At 41.4% G+C, this 13,839-nt stretch overlaps 1 protein-coding gene across 4 annotated transcripts in view; it reads left to right on the top strand.

The window, feature by feature from the left end:
• The window catches only part of ANGEL1 (angel homolog 1), a 92,210-nt gene that overhangs the window by 36,052 nt on the left and 42,319 nt on the right, over positions 1-13,839 (top strand). The window contains exon 11 of one of the 4 annotated variants that reach the window (XR_015702254.1): positions 1,986-2,053. The exons of 1 other annotated variant lie outside the window; for it this stretch is intronic. Coding sequence is in view for 2 of the 3 variants with exons in the window: in XM_087747370.1 (XP_087603496.1) it covers positions 1,073-1,104 (32 nt within the window). In the remaining variant the exon portion in view is untranslated. Of the gene's footprint in view, positions 1-1,072; positions 2,523-13,839 lie in introns of those variants that run through there. 2 more of the 4 variants (XM_087747371.1, XM_087747370.1) reach the window with 2 other exon arrangements.

Raw genomic sequence — 13,839 nt, 5'->3', positions numbered from 1 at the left:
TCTGGGAGATTGATGGGCATAGCAGTGCCAGAATAGCCCTATTCTGTGGGCAGCTAAGAATGACTTCGTCAGAGACTGATAGAGTGACTCCACACATTTTCCTATTCAGGTGCAGTCATACTGATTACTTTTCCTGTGTAGGTCAGGTCTATGAGAGAGGAGACTTAGATTCAATCAAGTTTTCAAATGTCAGCAAATATTTGTGAAACTTCAGCATTTATCTTCCTTTATCATTGGCCTGTTGAGTTGTCACATAACCCAGCACATTGTGGCACGGCATTCTCCGTCTGGTCTGTCACATGGTTGATACAGCAGCCATGCATCATCCAACATGTGGAGACTCACACACCGGGACTCAAGAAGGCTGAAAGGTTAGGACTTGCTGGAATGAGGAGAGGACTATAGATGGTGATTGGAACTTTACAATTGGACTGTTTTATCTGGAGTTTCAAATTTGTTCTTAATAATAACCCTGCTTGATGAAAGGGACTTGGAGGGTGCTTGGGTGTGGAGTTTCAGGGTGGGGAAAGGAAGCAAACAGCCCATCATCTTGCGTGCTCTGTGCCACCCCAGCTTAGAGGCAGGGTGTGAGACCAAAAGCTAGACTTTTGGGTTGTGTGCAGAGCAGGCATCTGAAGATTTATTCATCCAAATAGGGAACAGAAAAAGCATCATGATACCTGGGTGACAAGTGAAAGAACTGTAAGTAGAAATGCTTTCTGAAGTTCAGCTACCTCCTTCAGAGAAAGACCATAGACTGGTATGGTTTCACAGCAAACTTCAGTGAAAGGAAGTTGAACAGCTAACAGGTATAAAGTACTCTACTTAGCTGGGAAGGAAAAGGGGCTTTGTTTTCTGAAGTGAGTGGAAAACTCCAGTTTTAGGAGTCACAAAAGAATTAACAGAGCTTTCTTCTTAGCACTTATGAGTGCTAAGCAGACATAGCTCAGTTAAAACCTGAAGTTACACTAGCAAAAAAATTGTGGAACATAAATTGAAAATAAGTGTACCTGATTTTAAAGTTATCATAAAATTCTTTATTTCTTTTCTGTCTCTCTGATATTTTTTCTAGAGGTGGAGAGGAAACAGGCTCCTATCTCATAAAACCTTTTTCCTGTTCCACACTGGTACAGAACAGACACTTCTGAAAGATTTAACTGGAACAGAATAATGAATACACCAACATGCAGGGTATTTATTTAGATTTTTGGAAGAACTGCTTTCAAATCCTAACAATGCTTTGTGTGAAAAAGAAATTTAAACATACATTTCTCACATCCAAACAGGTGTGCTGACCTTGGGCTATAATGTGAGTCTTTCTTATATGAGTCAGAGTGAGCATTCAGTTATGCATACAAAAGACACTACTGCCAAACTAGCCAGGTCAGGAACTCATATGGAGCCTCAGGTTCAATTCCCTGTGCCAGGTCTCGTCATGCATGTGATTTGAACTTAAGTCTGTCTTATCGTTGACTCTGCAGATCATCAATACATTCTGGAATTGGCACCTCTCCCTTTTGGTTTGATCAGAAAATCTTTCCAGAACCTGAGTAACCTTTCTTAGCAGAAATTTATTGTTCTTCAATAAATTTAAATAAACTGGCATTTCCCAAGAGCCAGGGTATTTCCTCAAGAAATTTTTGATTATTTTCTCAGTCAAATTGGTCCTGAGCAGTTTTCTGTTCACAGCTTGGTCCTTAGTGTTTCCAGTTTTAACTTTGTCATTTAGTGGTAATAGACGTTTTTTGGTTTTTTTTTCTGAAGCCTGGGATAAAGTTATTGCAGCAAAGAAACTTTCAAGTGCTTCATAAGTTTTAGAGATCCGTGCTGCATTCTCTCCTCTCTGGTACTCTGTTCTGTCCATGCTTCCTCAGTTTTCTTGCTCGTATGCCTGCAGCATCCTTGCAAAACATGAAAGTGCTACTCTTCCCATTCTGCAAATGGAGAAATAAGATCAATAACTTAAGCATGTGCTTTTACTGTAGGTGAAAAGACAGCTGAGCAGGCTGTGTGATCACTGACCTCGAGCAGTACACTCAGCGGAGTGAGCCAGGTAACTGGTTTAGAACCACCTCCATGCAATGATATCTGAATGTACCAGCGCTGACTCTGGTTCATACTGGTACAGCAGTGCTGTGCCATGTGTGGTTCCTGGCTTGGGAACCAGCAGCTCAGAGAGCTCTGCATCGTTCTCTGCTGTGAGGTGTGAACTTGTCCTGAATGACTTGTCCAAGATCACACAGGAAGATATTGGCAGAGCAGGGACTTAATGTGAGTTTTCTCCTAAGCAGCAAGCCAACCTTCATTAATTTTGTTTCTAGGCTACATAAATTGTGAGTAAATAAAAATTCTGTGCATCTGGAAAGATTTCTTCAATACTTTTTGGAAAGTGGGTTAATTCCTATAACAAGATGGGTTTTCGGGACTGGAGAGAATTGGTTGGAATGGGATTAGTTATGCTAAGGAAATGCTTAGTTTGTTTTTCACTGTTGGAAATGCAAATAAAATGTTGATGGATCAGACTTCCATCTTGGGTTTCTTTATTGAAGTTAGAGCAGGAATGCATCAATCTGCCCTATTATGTCATAGACTGAAAGGAATTATTATATATTGAGGAATGTATTAGAGGAATATTAATAAAATGTTTCATTAAAAATGGGTTTATCTCTATTAAGAAATGGTACATTCTTTTTGTCAGTGTTCATCTCCTGGTTCTTGATTCCACCCCCTGTTACTACTTCATAATCCTATTGTGCCCAATTTATTAACTGATGACAACGTGAAGATGGTGTTGTTTTGAAGACGGTGTTATTTTTTTGTGCTCTCTGCAGCGTGGAAGCATTTTCTTGTTTGCACAATGCATTCATCAGTAGCGTTCTACCCCATCTTTGAAAGCATGGGAAGTGTGAGGAAACTGGAGCGTTAGTGGATGCAGCTGCAGTGTATTCCTGATGCCAAAATCCCACCTTTTGCCTTACCAGTAATATCAACACTAAATGTAGAGAATGGCTGAAAAACTCAAAATGCAATTTTTTAAATTGAGTTCCATTAAAATTTCTCGTGAGAGGGGAACAGTTCTCTGACTGAAAAGTGGAAAAGCTTATGGAGAGAACAAAACTTTTTGAAAAGTGTTGTAGGAGTTGGCAGCATTTCCTTCTGCAAACTCTTGAGTTATACATTGCATGTGAAAAGGACCAGAGAGGTTGCCACGGTGTCCTTGTTTGCACTTTGCTTGAGTTCAAGAGTGTTTGTGCACTTCTTCTTTGTTAAAAAATACTGAGTTTTGAAGACCTAAATTTAACCAGGTTGATGCAGACCCACAGAATTAACATTCAAGCTGGAGATGCTCAGACAAGGTGATTTATAAGTGAGACCTTTATTATTGGCTTCTTTCTCCAGTCTATTTCCCAGAAATAAAACATATAGGCCCTTAAGAAAAGAAAATGCACTTCCCAATATGGAAGTGGTCTAGAATACAGCTCTGCTTTTATTTTACTCATGTCTCAGTCTTTTGGCTTTGCTTCCTTCCCTTATATGTCTCCTTGCTTAGAGGAAAGCTGGCACATTAGGATGCCAAACAAGGACCAGAAAACAAGGCACAGGAAGTATTCTGAAGAGAATTCCAGCCAAATTACGACAAAACCAGCCCTATCCTTGAAGAATTTTAAAGTGCAGTTCTTCACTATTACCCTGGTTTGCTGAAATGTGCTAATCTCCTAGTAATGATACTTTTGCATTCACTAATGCATTACTTTTTTTTTTTTGTTGTAAGTATCATATTGAATGTGCTTGATGCCACACAGTGCCATCATTCATACAGAAGAGAGAATTTGTTACTGCAGTTTTTGGAGGTAGGGCTGGGTTTACATGGAAGCTAAGGTGTAGTAAAGAGATGATTTTTTTTAGCTGGCTGTGGACTAAAAAGATAAGTTTTCCAAGGGAATGTCATATAAGGAATATAGTGCAGGGCTCAAGGCTCACACCCTGGGAGTATAATGGACTCTGCAGAGGCTCGAGAGGTGTTGTTTTCCACCCAAGTTGTTCACTTAGTTAGTGTTTGAATTGGAAAATAATTGGACAGTTAATAAGTCTGTACCTATAACTATGGATATTATATTTTTCACCTCCTCCAACTGGACGTGGTGCTGAATCTAAGCCTCAGCTCCAAAACACCTTGACCTGTGAGTATTTGAAAGCTAGATTTTTTTACTTCAGGCTTACAAAGAGACTGTGTTTGTGAAAGCTTTGTGCCATATTTGATCATTTGTCTATGTCTCCATAGAGTGATTATTTAGCTTTTTTTCTAGGTAAAAATGTTAGAGGTTGCAGCCATGAGAACAAAATGGGAGGAGTGACATCTAGTGGTTAGGAATGAAAATGTGCATAATTAAATTTTTTTCCCTCGGCTCAATGAAGAGCAAAGCAGTTCCTAATAAATGGCCTGGAATTCACTTAGAATTTATAGAACTGGAAATTTAGACATCATTTCTCATCAGTGAAACTTTTTCTGTGTGCTGTCAGCCTCTGGTAAGCAGTAACTTTCTTGCTTGGTGGCTGATGCCAAGGAGTGAGTTTGATGTCTGATACCAAGGCCTGGTTACTTTCAATGCGTTCTAATGACTTCCTGTTTCTGTTTTCCATTTAATTATTTGTTTGTTTTTAGGAATATTTTTACATGGCTATCCCTTTCCCACAACCAGAATGACTTTAGAATTATATGGTTTTAAATTTTTTTTTTTTTTTAGGGCATTGGAGGGAGGTCATCTCATGAATAGCTCAGTTGTGAGGAAAAATTATTTGAAAAGAAACTGATCTCGGCAAAGATCAACTGTTTTCTTATGTTGAGAACCTAACTTTCTCATTTATTGCTCTCAGTGTTAGAAGAGTTGACACAGTTCACTTCTACTGGGGAGGGTTCTAGTCCTGGACTGGATTTCCATCATCCAGCCCAGGTCTCTGCTAGCTCAGGCAACCTTGTCGAATGGATTCTGTCTAAGGGTACAGAATGGCTTACACCTGTATGATGCCTGGTGGAGGAAATGGGTAGTTTCAATAGGTTTTTTGCTGTTGTAATTTCCAAGGACTCATTTTCTAGGCTACTGGACCAGTGTAACTAATCTTGCTATCAAATACTTACAGACAAATTCCAGCTGTCCAGTTCCCATTGAAGCAGGAGTTAGACAAAATCTCTGTCGCTCCAGGGCAGTGCTTGGCTTCTTGTGTTACACAACACTATGATTTCAGGTTATATTTGGAACACCAAGAAATGAGCTAGTGTATGGTCATACTTTTTAGATCTCAGTAACGAAAAATGTTGTGTTGTGCCTTCCCACTGGCCTGGCAGGCTTCAGAGAGAATGGAAACAGACATTTCCTCAGACTTGAGAAAGGAGTGGACTCCACTGAAATTAGATCAGTCTCTCTCTTATCTGGCTTCCTGGGAAGTCACAAGCATATTCAGAAATCCCCCAGCCCATCCATTATAGTATTAAGCTGGGTAAGTTGTTGGGTCAAGTTTAGACTAGTGGCCACTGCAGTTGAGCCAGTAATTAAAGTAATAGGGCAAATTCCATGCTCCAGAAGGCTTTTGGGATGTATAGTATATAAATACATATGTAGCTATGGAAAACTCTGGGAAAACAGGTGACATTTAATACCTAGGAGGAGCAGTAGCTGTGTCAATCTGTCAGGTCTCATGAGTTTTTGATTGGCCCTTGGATACATCCAGATGACTCTGCCCAGCTTTGTTTCCTTTCAGTTCTTCAGGGGTGCAGAAATGGAGAGAGGAAGATAAAGGGATGTGTGGCACATGTGCTGTGTCTGTTAGTAACATATTGGTCACAGCTGTGGGGTCTGAAAGGAGAAGGAAGGGAACAGGTGAAATCTGTTGTGCTCAGAGGAAGTCAGCATGTGTTTGAATGCTAGCAAATGACAGATTTTTCCTTTAAAATGCTGTGCTTTCATACTGTGAGAAAGAGATAGGCTTGTCATTGTTAGATACCTCCTTTACAAGGCTATAAGGTGAGCTTGTTTGGATGCAAGTGTTGTGGAGAAGTCTATGCTACAACAGGGACAAAGCCCAGTGCCATCATTTGCTTCCTCTGGAGTGGAAAGTGTTATGGACCAGAGCTGCATGCAGAGGACAACAGCAAAGGAATTTTTCCAAAACTTCAGTAGTTACAGCTACTGGGATAGGACAGAAACCATGCTGAATTTAGCTTCAATACTCTAACAGGTAGCAGAACTTCTTCAAAATGTATGCATATTGCATTATAACTTCTGCAGGTATTTTTCAAGTATGGTATGTGATATGACAGCTATTACAGGTGAAGCCACACCAGCTTCTTTTCTGGCAGTGAGTCAGGCCTCTTAGGCCCATAGTGTCAAAGACCTTTCTTCAGCTGTGGCTTCACACGTAAAAGTGTAAGAAATGCCTTATTGTGTCAAACCTATGGCCTACCTAGACTAGTATTTCTGCTTCAGACAGTAACAGCAGGCAACGCTATATGGGGCTAGGATGTGATCCTAACCATTTCATGTCATGCATTCCCATCATCCACAGATATTGGATTAGGATCATTAGGAGGTACACTTGTGCTCATTCCCTTACCTGTTTTGGAACTGCTGTCCATAAATTATTCCTCTTTGTGTAGCCTGCTCTTTTTGTATAGCCTGCTGATATTATTGATCTCCTCATTCCCACGTGGGCAGAAATTCACTACTTGCTCTGTTTGTAAAGGAAAGGTATTGGTTTTGTCTGTTTTAAACCTATCTTGCACATAGTTTAAGTAAGTGCCCATACCTCTAATATCGCAAGGTTTGGTGAGTAACAGTCCTGCTCTCACTTTCTCTACTGCCTTCATGATTTTGTAATTCTCAGTTGTATCCCCCTCAGCCTGCATGTCTCCACATTAAGGAGAGAAATCTTTCCTTGTAATGCAGCTGCTCCATCCCCTAAATTCCTGTTGTACAATCCATGTGCTTGCATGAAACACAAGTGCTTAAATGTGGACGCAAATCAGTCTCTCACTAGCTGCATTTCCCAGCTGTCTGTCACACGGCAGAGTTGGCTGCCCAATTAAAGCACCCAGAGCGATCACAATGTAACTATTTTTTTAGCACCTTCTATTTGACCTTTTTTTAAAGCTGTAGCAAGCAGATTCCAAAACCACTTGTGGGCTGAACTGCAGCAGCTTTCTGTGTTTGTGGAGGGAGACTGGCCAATTCACAGCCATCTCTATGGATGTCTAGCTTTTTCTTGGCCTGAAACCAGCTGTTAGAAAGGGCCAGATCCTCACTAGTTGCATGTGGAGTTTCTGGTCATTTGGGTTACAGTGCTGGCCAGTCACCCATTTGTACTTTTTGTCATGATTCTTGCCTGTCTTGGTGCTGAATGTGTAGAGTTGTTTTTTAATTCTCGGCAGTGGATCTTTAGAGGAAGTTGATGCTGTAGGCAGCATCTATCAGCTCATGGGTCTCTAAAAAGGGTGGAGGTCACCTTCAGGTGGTGTGTTTATGACAAAACTGGTTCTTATATGTTACTATTCTTGACTTCTGGCGGTTTGTTATAGACAAAGTTGTCTTGATTTATTGAAAATAATCCAGATATTGTCTTTAATCATAAACTGATGAGTTATTTCTTTCACAGATGACTGAGTAGCTCTTCTTGGGACCCATATTGAGCAAAGATCCTTTTCTCAGTTTTAAGTCCTGTAACTGATTTGACTGGATAGTGAAGGGAAGGCTGAATGTTTAATTTTATTCTGTTGGTAAGAATTAAAGTGTGTAAAAGAAAAGATAACTAAGACTAACACTTGGTCTAACTAAACACGTCTGACTATATAGTCTGGTAAGCAGAAGACTGCAAAAAGAAAATTTGCTATATTTTTTTCTCTTTTAGAAAAGTAAAGATTTAAAAAACGGAATGAGAGCGAGTGTTGTTTTCAGATATTATTAAAAATCACTGAATGTGTCCATCTACTCTCATTTTATTGCTGATTTCGCCATATTCATGTGGGAATACTGTGAGCTATGACAGTTTTGTGTTGCAGTGACCCTAATTGTGTAAGGCATGGGGTACATTTTCTCTTGCAGGTTCTATACACACAGTGCTATGAAACCTGCAGCAATTTTCTGGATACATTCTGTATTGGAGAGTCTTCCTGTCTCTTAATGAGAATAATACTCGCCAGAGTCGATCTTGTGTGTCTCTAGCTGCTACATTTTCACTGCCAAGAATGTAACCTCATTCATCTTTTGCACCAAATGGTGTCCTGGAAACTTCATGGGTCAAACTAAGCAATGACTACAGACCAGAATAAACTCTCACAGACACCTAGTGAAGAACAAACACATACACAGTTGGTTCACCCCTGATCTCTCATTCCTTGTTCTCAAAATACTTTCTACAGACAATCTTAGGAACTAAAATTGTCACCATAAACTGTGTACTCAGTGGAGGTACTGTTTTTATAGTGAATAATAATCCTTCTTCCCACAAACTCTCACTGTTTCACACTAGCAATTAACTCTCTTTTTCCTTAACAGAAGCACACAACGTTCCTCCTTCACAGGTACCAGCTGTTTTTTCTCTTGGGTGCTTTACCAATGCCTATCTAAGTAAATGCAGAGTTTTTGTTCTCAATATATACTCAGCTATACTCAGAAAGGATTTCTGTTCTTGAAGGCTTTTTTTTTCAGCTATTGTGTTTGGTCTAATAAAAACTACTACGCTGGTCTACAAACTCACCTTAGAATGATTTGCAGCTACAGCAATGCTAATGCTGGAAGGAAAAAAAGTGACTCAGGGAAACTGCTCCCTCTGCTGTGTAATCCTCCTGCCAGAAGCTCTGCACTTGCAGTATTCAATTCAGCTTTGTTTTTCCTGTGACACAGTTATGTTGTTGGGTGTTGATTCCTTGCACATAGTAGAAATTTGAGAAACCCTCAATCCCTGGGCTTTCAACAACAAAACATTAATTTTTTAGTCACACAGATGAAAAAGAATCACATTTTTATATTTATAAATATTAGCATAAAATCAGAGTTTTGTAACAATAAAATAACTATAAAATATTTCAAATACCATGGTGTCACATTTACGCATCTTTTAAATACAGTCTTTCTAGGATTTTGGTTTTATGAAGCGACACTACACAAGGAAATTTTTTATTTAAATGAAAATGGAAACATCCATTGCTTTCAGCAGTTTTTCATGTACAGTAAATACACTGCTACTTGAGCAACTTGCATGTAGCACAGATAGCATTAATAAAGTTCCTCACTGGTATTTATGTAGCATAGAGCTAATAGGCTAATAATTCCTTGGTGGTGGTGAGTTTTGTTTTTGTTTAGGTTTTACTGTTTTCATTTTGTTATCTTCCTTCTGGGAAAACTTGATTTTTAAAGGATAGACAAACATGTCAGTATTGTTAATGTGATTCCTGTGGTAGACAAGGCATTTCAAAGGGGAAGCAACATTTCCTGGAAGGTCATGCAGCAATCGCCTAATCTCTTGAAGCCTGTTTTCCAGGCAGATGCCCTAGGAAGAACACTGTGAACTCTCGTAAGTTCCTTGTCCTGGTATTTGTGAACTGAATTGTCCTAGGGGAGTTCAGCTTCAGAATGCTTCAAAGATGGATATTCAGTCTTGACTCTAGTTGAGACTTGATCCACAAACTGTTGTAGAGATAAAGACGGTGGCCTTAAACAAACATTGACTGCATCTATTTTAGCGCTTTGTTTCTGAGCAGTAGTGTGCTTTTAAAGCAGATCCAGTTGCCCTCATTTACTGCATACTGGTTCATCCTACAGGGTGATTCTGGTGTGTGTTAACCACATATGAAATCCTTTGGAAAAAATGGAACCAAAAGCTGTGGTTCCAGGTACGCGCCAGATGCATCCAACCCACAAGGAGCTGCAAAAGTCTGAAGCAAAGATTGGTTCTCACTGCTGAAAAGCTCTCTCAGTGTGTCCTGAACAATCCTGTACCATTAGGAGGCTCTCAAACTGTGGAGAATACTTGCAGCATAGAATCATAGAATAGTTTGGGTTGGAAGGGACCTTTAAAGGTCATCTAGTCCAACCCCCCTACAATAAGCAGGGACATCTTCAACTAGATCAGGCTGCTCAGAGCCCCATCCAACCTGACCTTGAATGTTTCCAGGGATGGGGGATCTACCACCTCTCTGGGCAACCCGTTCCAGTGTTTCACCACCTGCATTGTAAAAAATTTCTTCCTTATATCTAGTCTAAATCTACTCTCTTTTAATTTAAACCCATTACCCATTGACCTATCACAACAGGCCCTACTAAAAAGTTTGTCCCCATCTTTCTTATAGGCCCCCTTTAAGTATTGAAAGGCTGCAATAAGGTCTCCCTGGAGCCTTCTCCTCTCCAGGATGAACATCCCTAACTCTCTCAGCCTTTCTTCATAGGAGAGGTGTTCCATCCCTCTGATCGTTTTTGTGGCCTTCCTCTGGACCTGCTCCAACAGGTCCATGTCTTTCCTGTGCTGAGGGTTCCAGAGCTGGATGCAGTACTCCAGGTGGGTTCTCATCAGAGCAGAGTAGAGGGGCAGAATCACCTCCCTCGGCCTGCTGGCCACGCTTCTTTTGATGCAGCCCAGGATATGATAGGCTTTCTGGGCTGCGAGTGCACATTGCCGCCTATGTCCAGCTTTTTGTCTATCAGTATCCCCAAGTCCTTCTCCTCAGGGCTGCTCTCAATCCCTTCATCCCTCTGCCTGTATTGATACCAGGGGTTACCCCAACCCAGGTGCAGGACCTTGCATGTGGCCTTGTTGAACCTCATGAGGTTCACGTGGGCCCACTTCTCGAGCTTGTCCAGGTCCCTCTGGATGGCATCCCATCCCTCAGGCGTGTCAACGTCACCACTCAGCTTGGTGTCATCTGCAAACTTGCTGAGGGTGCGCTCGATCCCACTGTGTATGCCATTGATGAAGATATTAAACAGTACTGGTCCCAGCAGGGACCCCTGAGGGACACCACTTGTCACTGTTCTCCATCTGCACATTGAGCCATTGACCACTACCCTCTGGATGTGACCATCCAACCAATTTCTCATCCACCGAACAGACCATCTATCAAATCCATATCTCTCCAATTTAGAGAGAAGGACATTGTGGGGAACCATGTCAAAGGCCTTACAGAAGCCCAGATGGATGACATCTGTAGCTCTTCCCTTGTCCGCTGATGTAGTCACTCCATCGTAGAAGGCCACTAGGTTGATCAGGCAAGACTTGCCCTTCATGAAGCCATGCTGGCTGTCTCATATCACCTCCCTGTCCTCCATGTGCCTTAGCATAGCTTCTAGGAGGGTCTTCCCAGGTGCAGAAGTGAGAAGTGCTTCTTCATATGCACTTTCATATTTGCCATTAGCTGCCATCCCTCATCTCTGTGTCTTTGCTGCTCCTTTCTCCATCCTCATGGCTTGAAATGTGTTAATTTCTTTAGCTGTCCTATTTCTGTTTCAATCTACCCTTGCTGAACCCCTCCTGTCTTCTAGCAGCCTCTCTTATTTAAGTATTTGTCCTTTCTGCTGCAGTCTTTTGCAGTTGTGATAAATTCCTTCAGGTTCCCTGAAGATCCAGTGAGATATAACCTGAGACTCCAGAGAAACAGTGCTTGTCATCGACCTGTGTAGTAAGAAGCCTGAAAGCTTCTCTGGTGAAAAGATAACCCTGTAGCAAAATCAGGATTTCTATGCCTCATGCAAGCAGACCAACAAGTAGTGTTATATTATATCCAAGAAGATAACGGCTCAATTCTTGAAAAATGGGGAGAACAATAATTTTTCGTGGGCAGTATGCCCTGTTTCAGAGATTTGAAGAGATCTTCATGTCAGAACACACCACTGACCCTACCACTGACTTTGGATCCTGGGGTCACCTGTGGAGGAGAGCATGTTCTCCAGTGGGCTCTGAAGTGTTTGCTCCAGGAGCTTTCCAAGATCTCTCTGATGGCAAATTCAGTCTTAGCGGTTGGGCCTGCTCCCCACCGTGGTCTGGTGGGCCACACGGTTCAGAGCTTGTTTCTCACAAAAGTTAGGACAGATGGGTATGTGTCAGTTCTCCTGTTACCCTACAGAGTGCTCAGAGAATTGCATTGTATCCAGAGACATATGTGGCTGGCCAGCTTGCTTTTCCCTCCCTTGCTAAGTCCTCTGATGGAGAGATAGGGAGTATGATGGCCATCTACCTCTCCCTGTCAAATAGAGTGATTCTGTAGACCACTTCTTAGTGGGGAGGAGATCCCACTTCAGGTGTGGTTCAACCTTCTTTCTTCTCCTCCTCAGCTGGCTCCCCAGTCACTCCTCAAAGCACTGCCTGAGCTGCTGCAGGCAGGGGGCAGTGAGTGTTCTGCAGAGCCATTCTGCAGGGATGATGTGGCCCTCCCAAAGTCGAGGTGCCATGCATCAGGGGAGGAGACCATGCAACCAGTGTCTGACAACATTGTCCAGTACCAACTACAGTTGCACAAATTGCCCAGGTTCATACTTCTTACTTAGGCTTTGGGATATCTTCGGGCTCACTGTGTTCTTGTTGACAGCTTTCCAGTTTCCACTGCAGGCTGGGTGTATGAGCACAGCATACTTGTCATTGTGCTCTACTTGGCTTATGATCATAGTGCGATCTGGAATGGAAAAGGATATTGCAGCTGTTGTTTGATCTGTTTTAAATACATAAATGCCTGTCTTTGCAGTTAATGCCTTTAAAGTCATACTGTATGTAATATATCCTCACTGGAATATCTTCTTCCACAAGCCATAGCTGGTTACTTTGAAAGTTAGACCAGTCTCCTCTCACATGCATGGGATGTAGCACAACCTTATTCTTATGCTTTTCCCTAGGTATCTGTCATTGGTCTCTGTTTATAGCAGTACAGACTTCAAGATGAATTGTTTAGGTGTCTCTATTCAGGCTAACTCTTTCAGAGTTGAGTCTGTTCTGGGACTGCACATTCAGTGACTATTAGGCAGTGTAGGAGACAAGTTGTCGGGATAGACTGACCTTCTGTCTGACCCAGTACAGTTCTTGTATCTTCCATCTCTGCTCTCTTTGTTGGGTGAATTTTCCAGAATACCTTGTAGGTCAGCATATTTCTTCTGGTTTAGCCACAGAAGGGAAATGTGTCATTGGAAGACCCATCTCAAAGAACCTTTTCCTTTGTAGTCACCAGACATTTGGCTTTTTTACTTCCACTAACATGGACGTAGCCTTTCCATCTGGCTTGTCCAATCATGAAAGGTCTACCCAGAGGGTATCTTATATCTGTGACAACAAGTAAAGATCCACTGTCTGTTTTTATTCACCTCCCCCATTGCATTGCTGGAGCTTTTACGTTCTATGGACTGAAAGAGAAACAAATACTGAATTGGGTCCATTGATAATAAAAAACAGTCATCTCACAAAGGCAGGCACTGAGGAAGTGTGTACTTGAATAAGTGGTTAGCAAAAAGACCAGTGACAGCAGCCCAAGGAGACACTTAGCTTGTAAGTGGTTTGAGTTTTCTGCATTTTGGCTTAGAATAATGCTGTGTTTGCTGGAAATGGTAAAAGTGAAAATCAAGAAAAAGGAAGAGATCAATTAGTGAAAATACTAAACCATGTCCCTGGAGAATGTTGTTTTCTTTTAGATTTACAGTGGTAAAATAACATGTCAAAGTAGCTGAAGGGCTATTTCTACTCAATTTAAAAACTACAGTCTGATCCAAAGGTTCCTTTATTGTTGCATCTGCCTCTTTCTGTTTCTGAATAACCTTCAAGAGTGCAGTGAGTTCAGAACTGACATAAACTTAGCTAGATATCAACATTATACAA

Source organism: Nipponia nippon, unplaced genomic scaffold (assembly GCF_047370975.1).
Source record: "Nipponia nippon isolate SJK-2023a ecotype South Korea unplaced genomic scaffold, ASM4737097v1 scaffold_11, whole genome shotgun sequence".
NCBI lineage: Eukaryota > Metazoa > Chordata > Aves > Pelecaniformes > Threskiornithidae > Nipponia > Nipponia nippon.
This window is presented reverse-complemented; position numbering and strand designations above follow the sequence as displayed.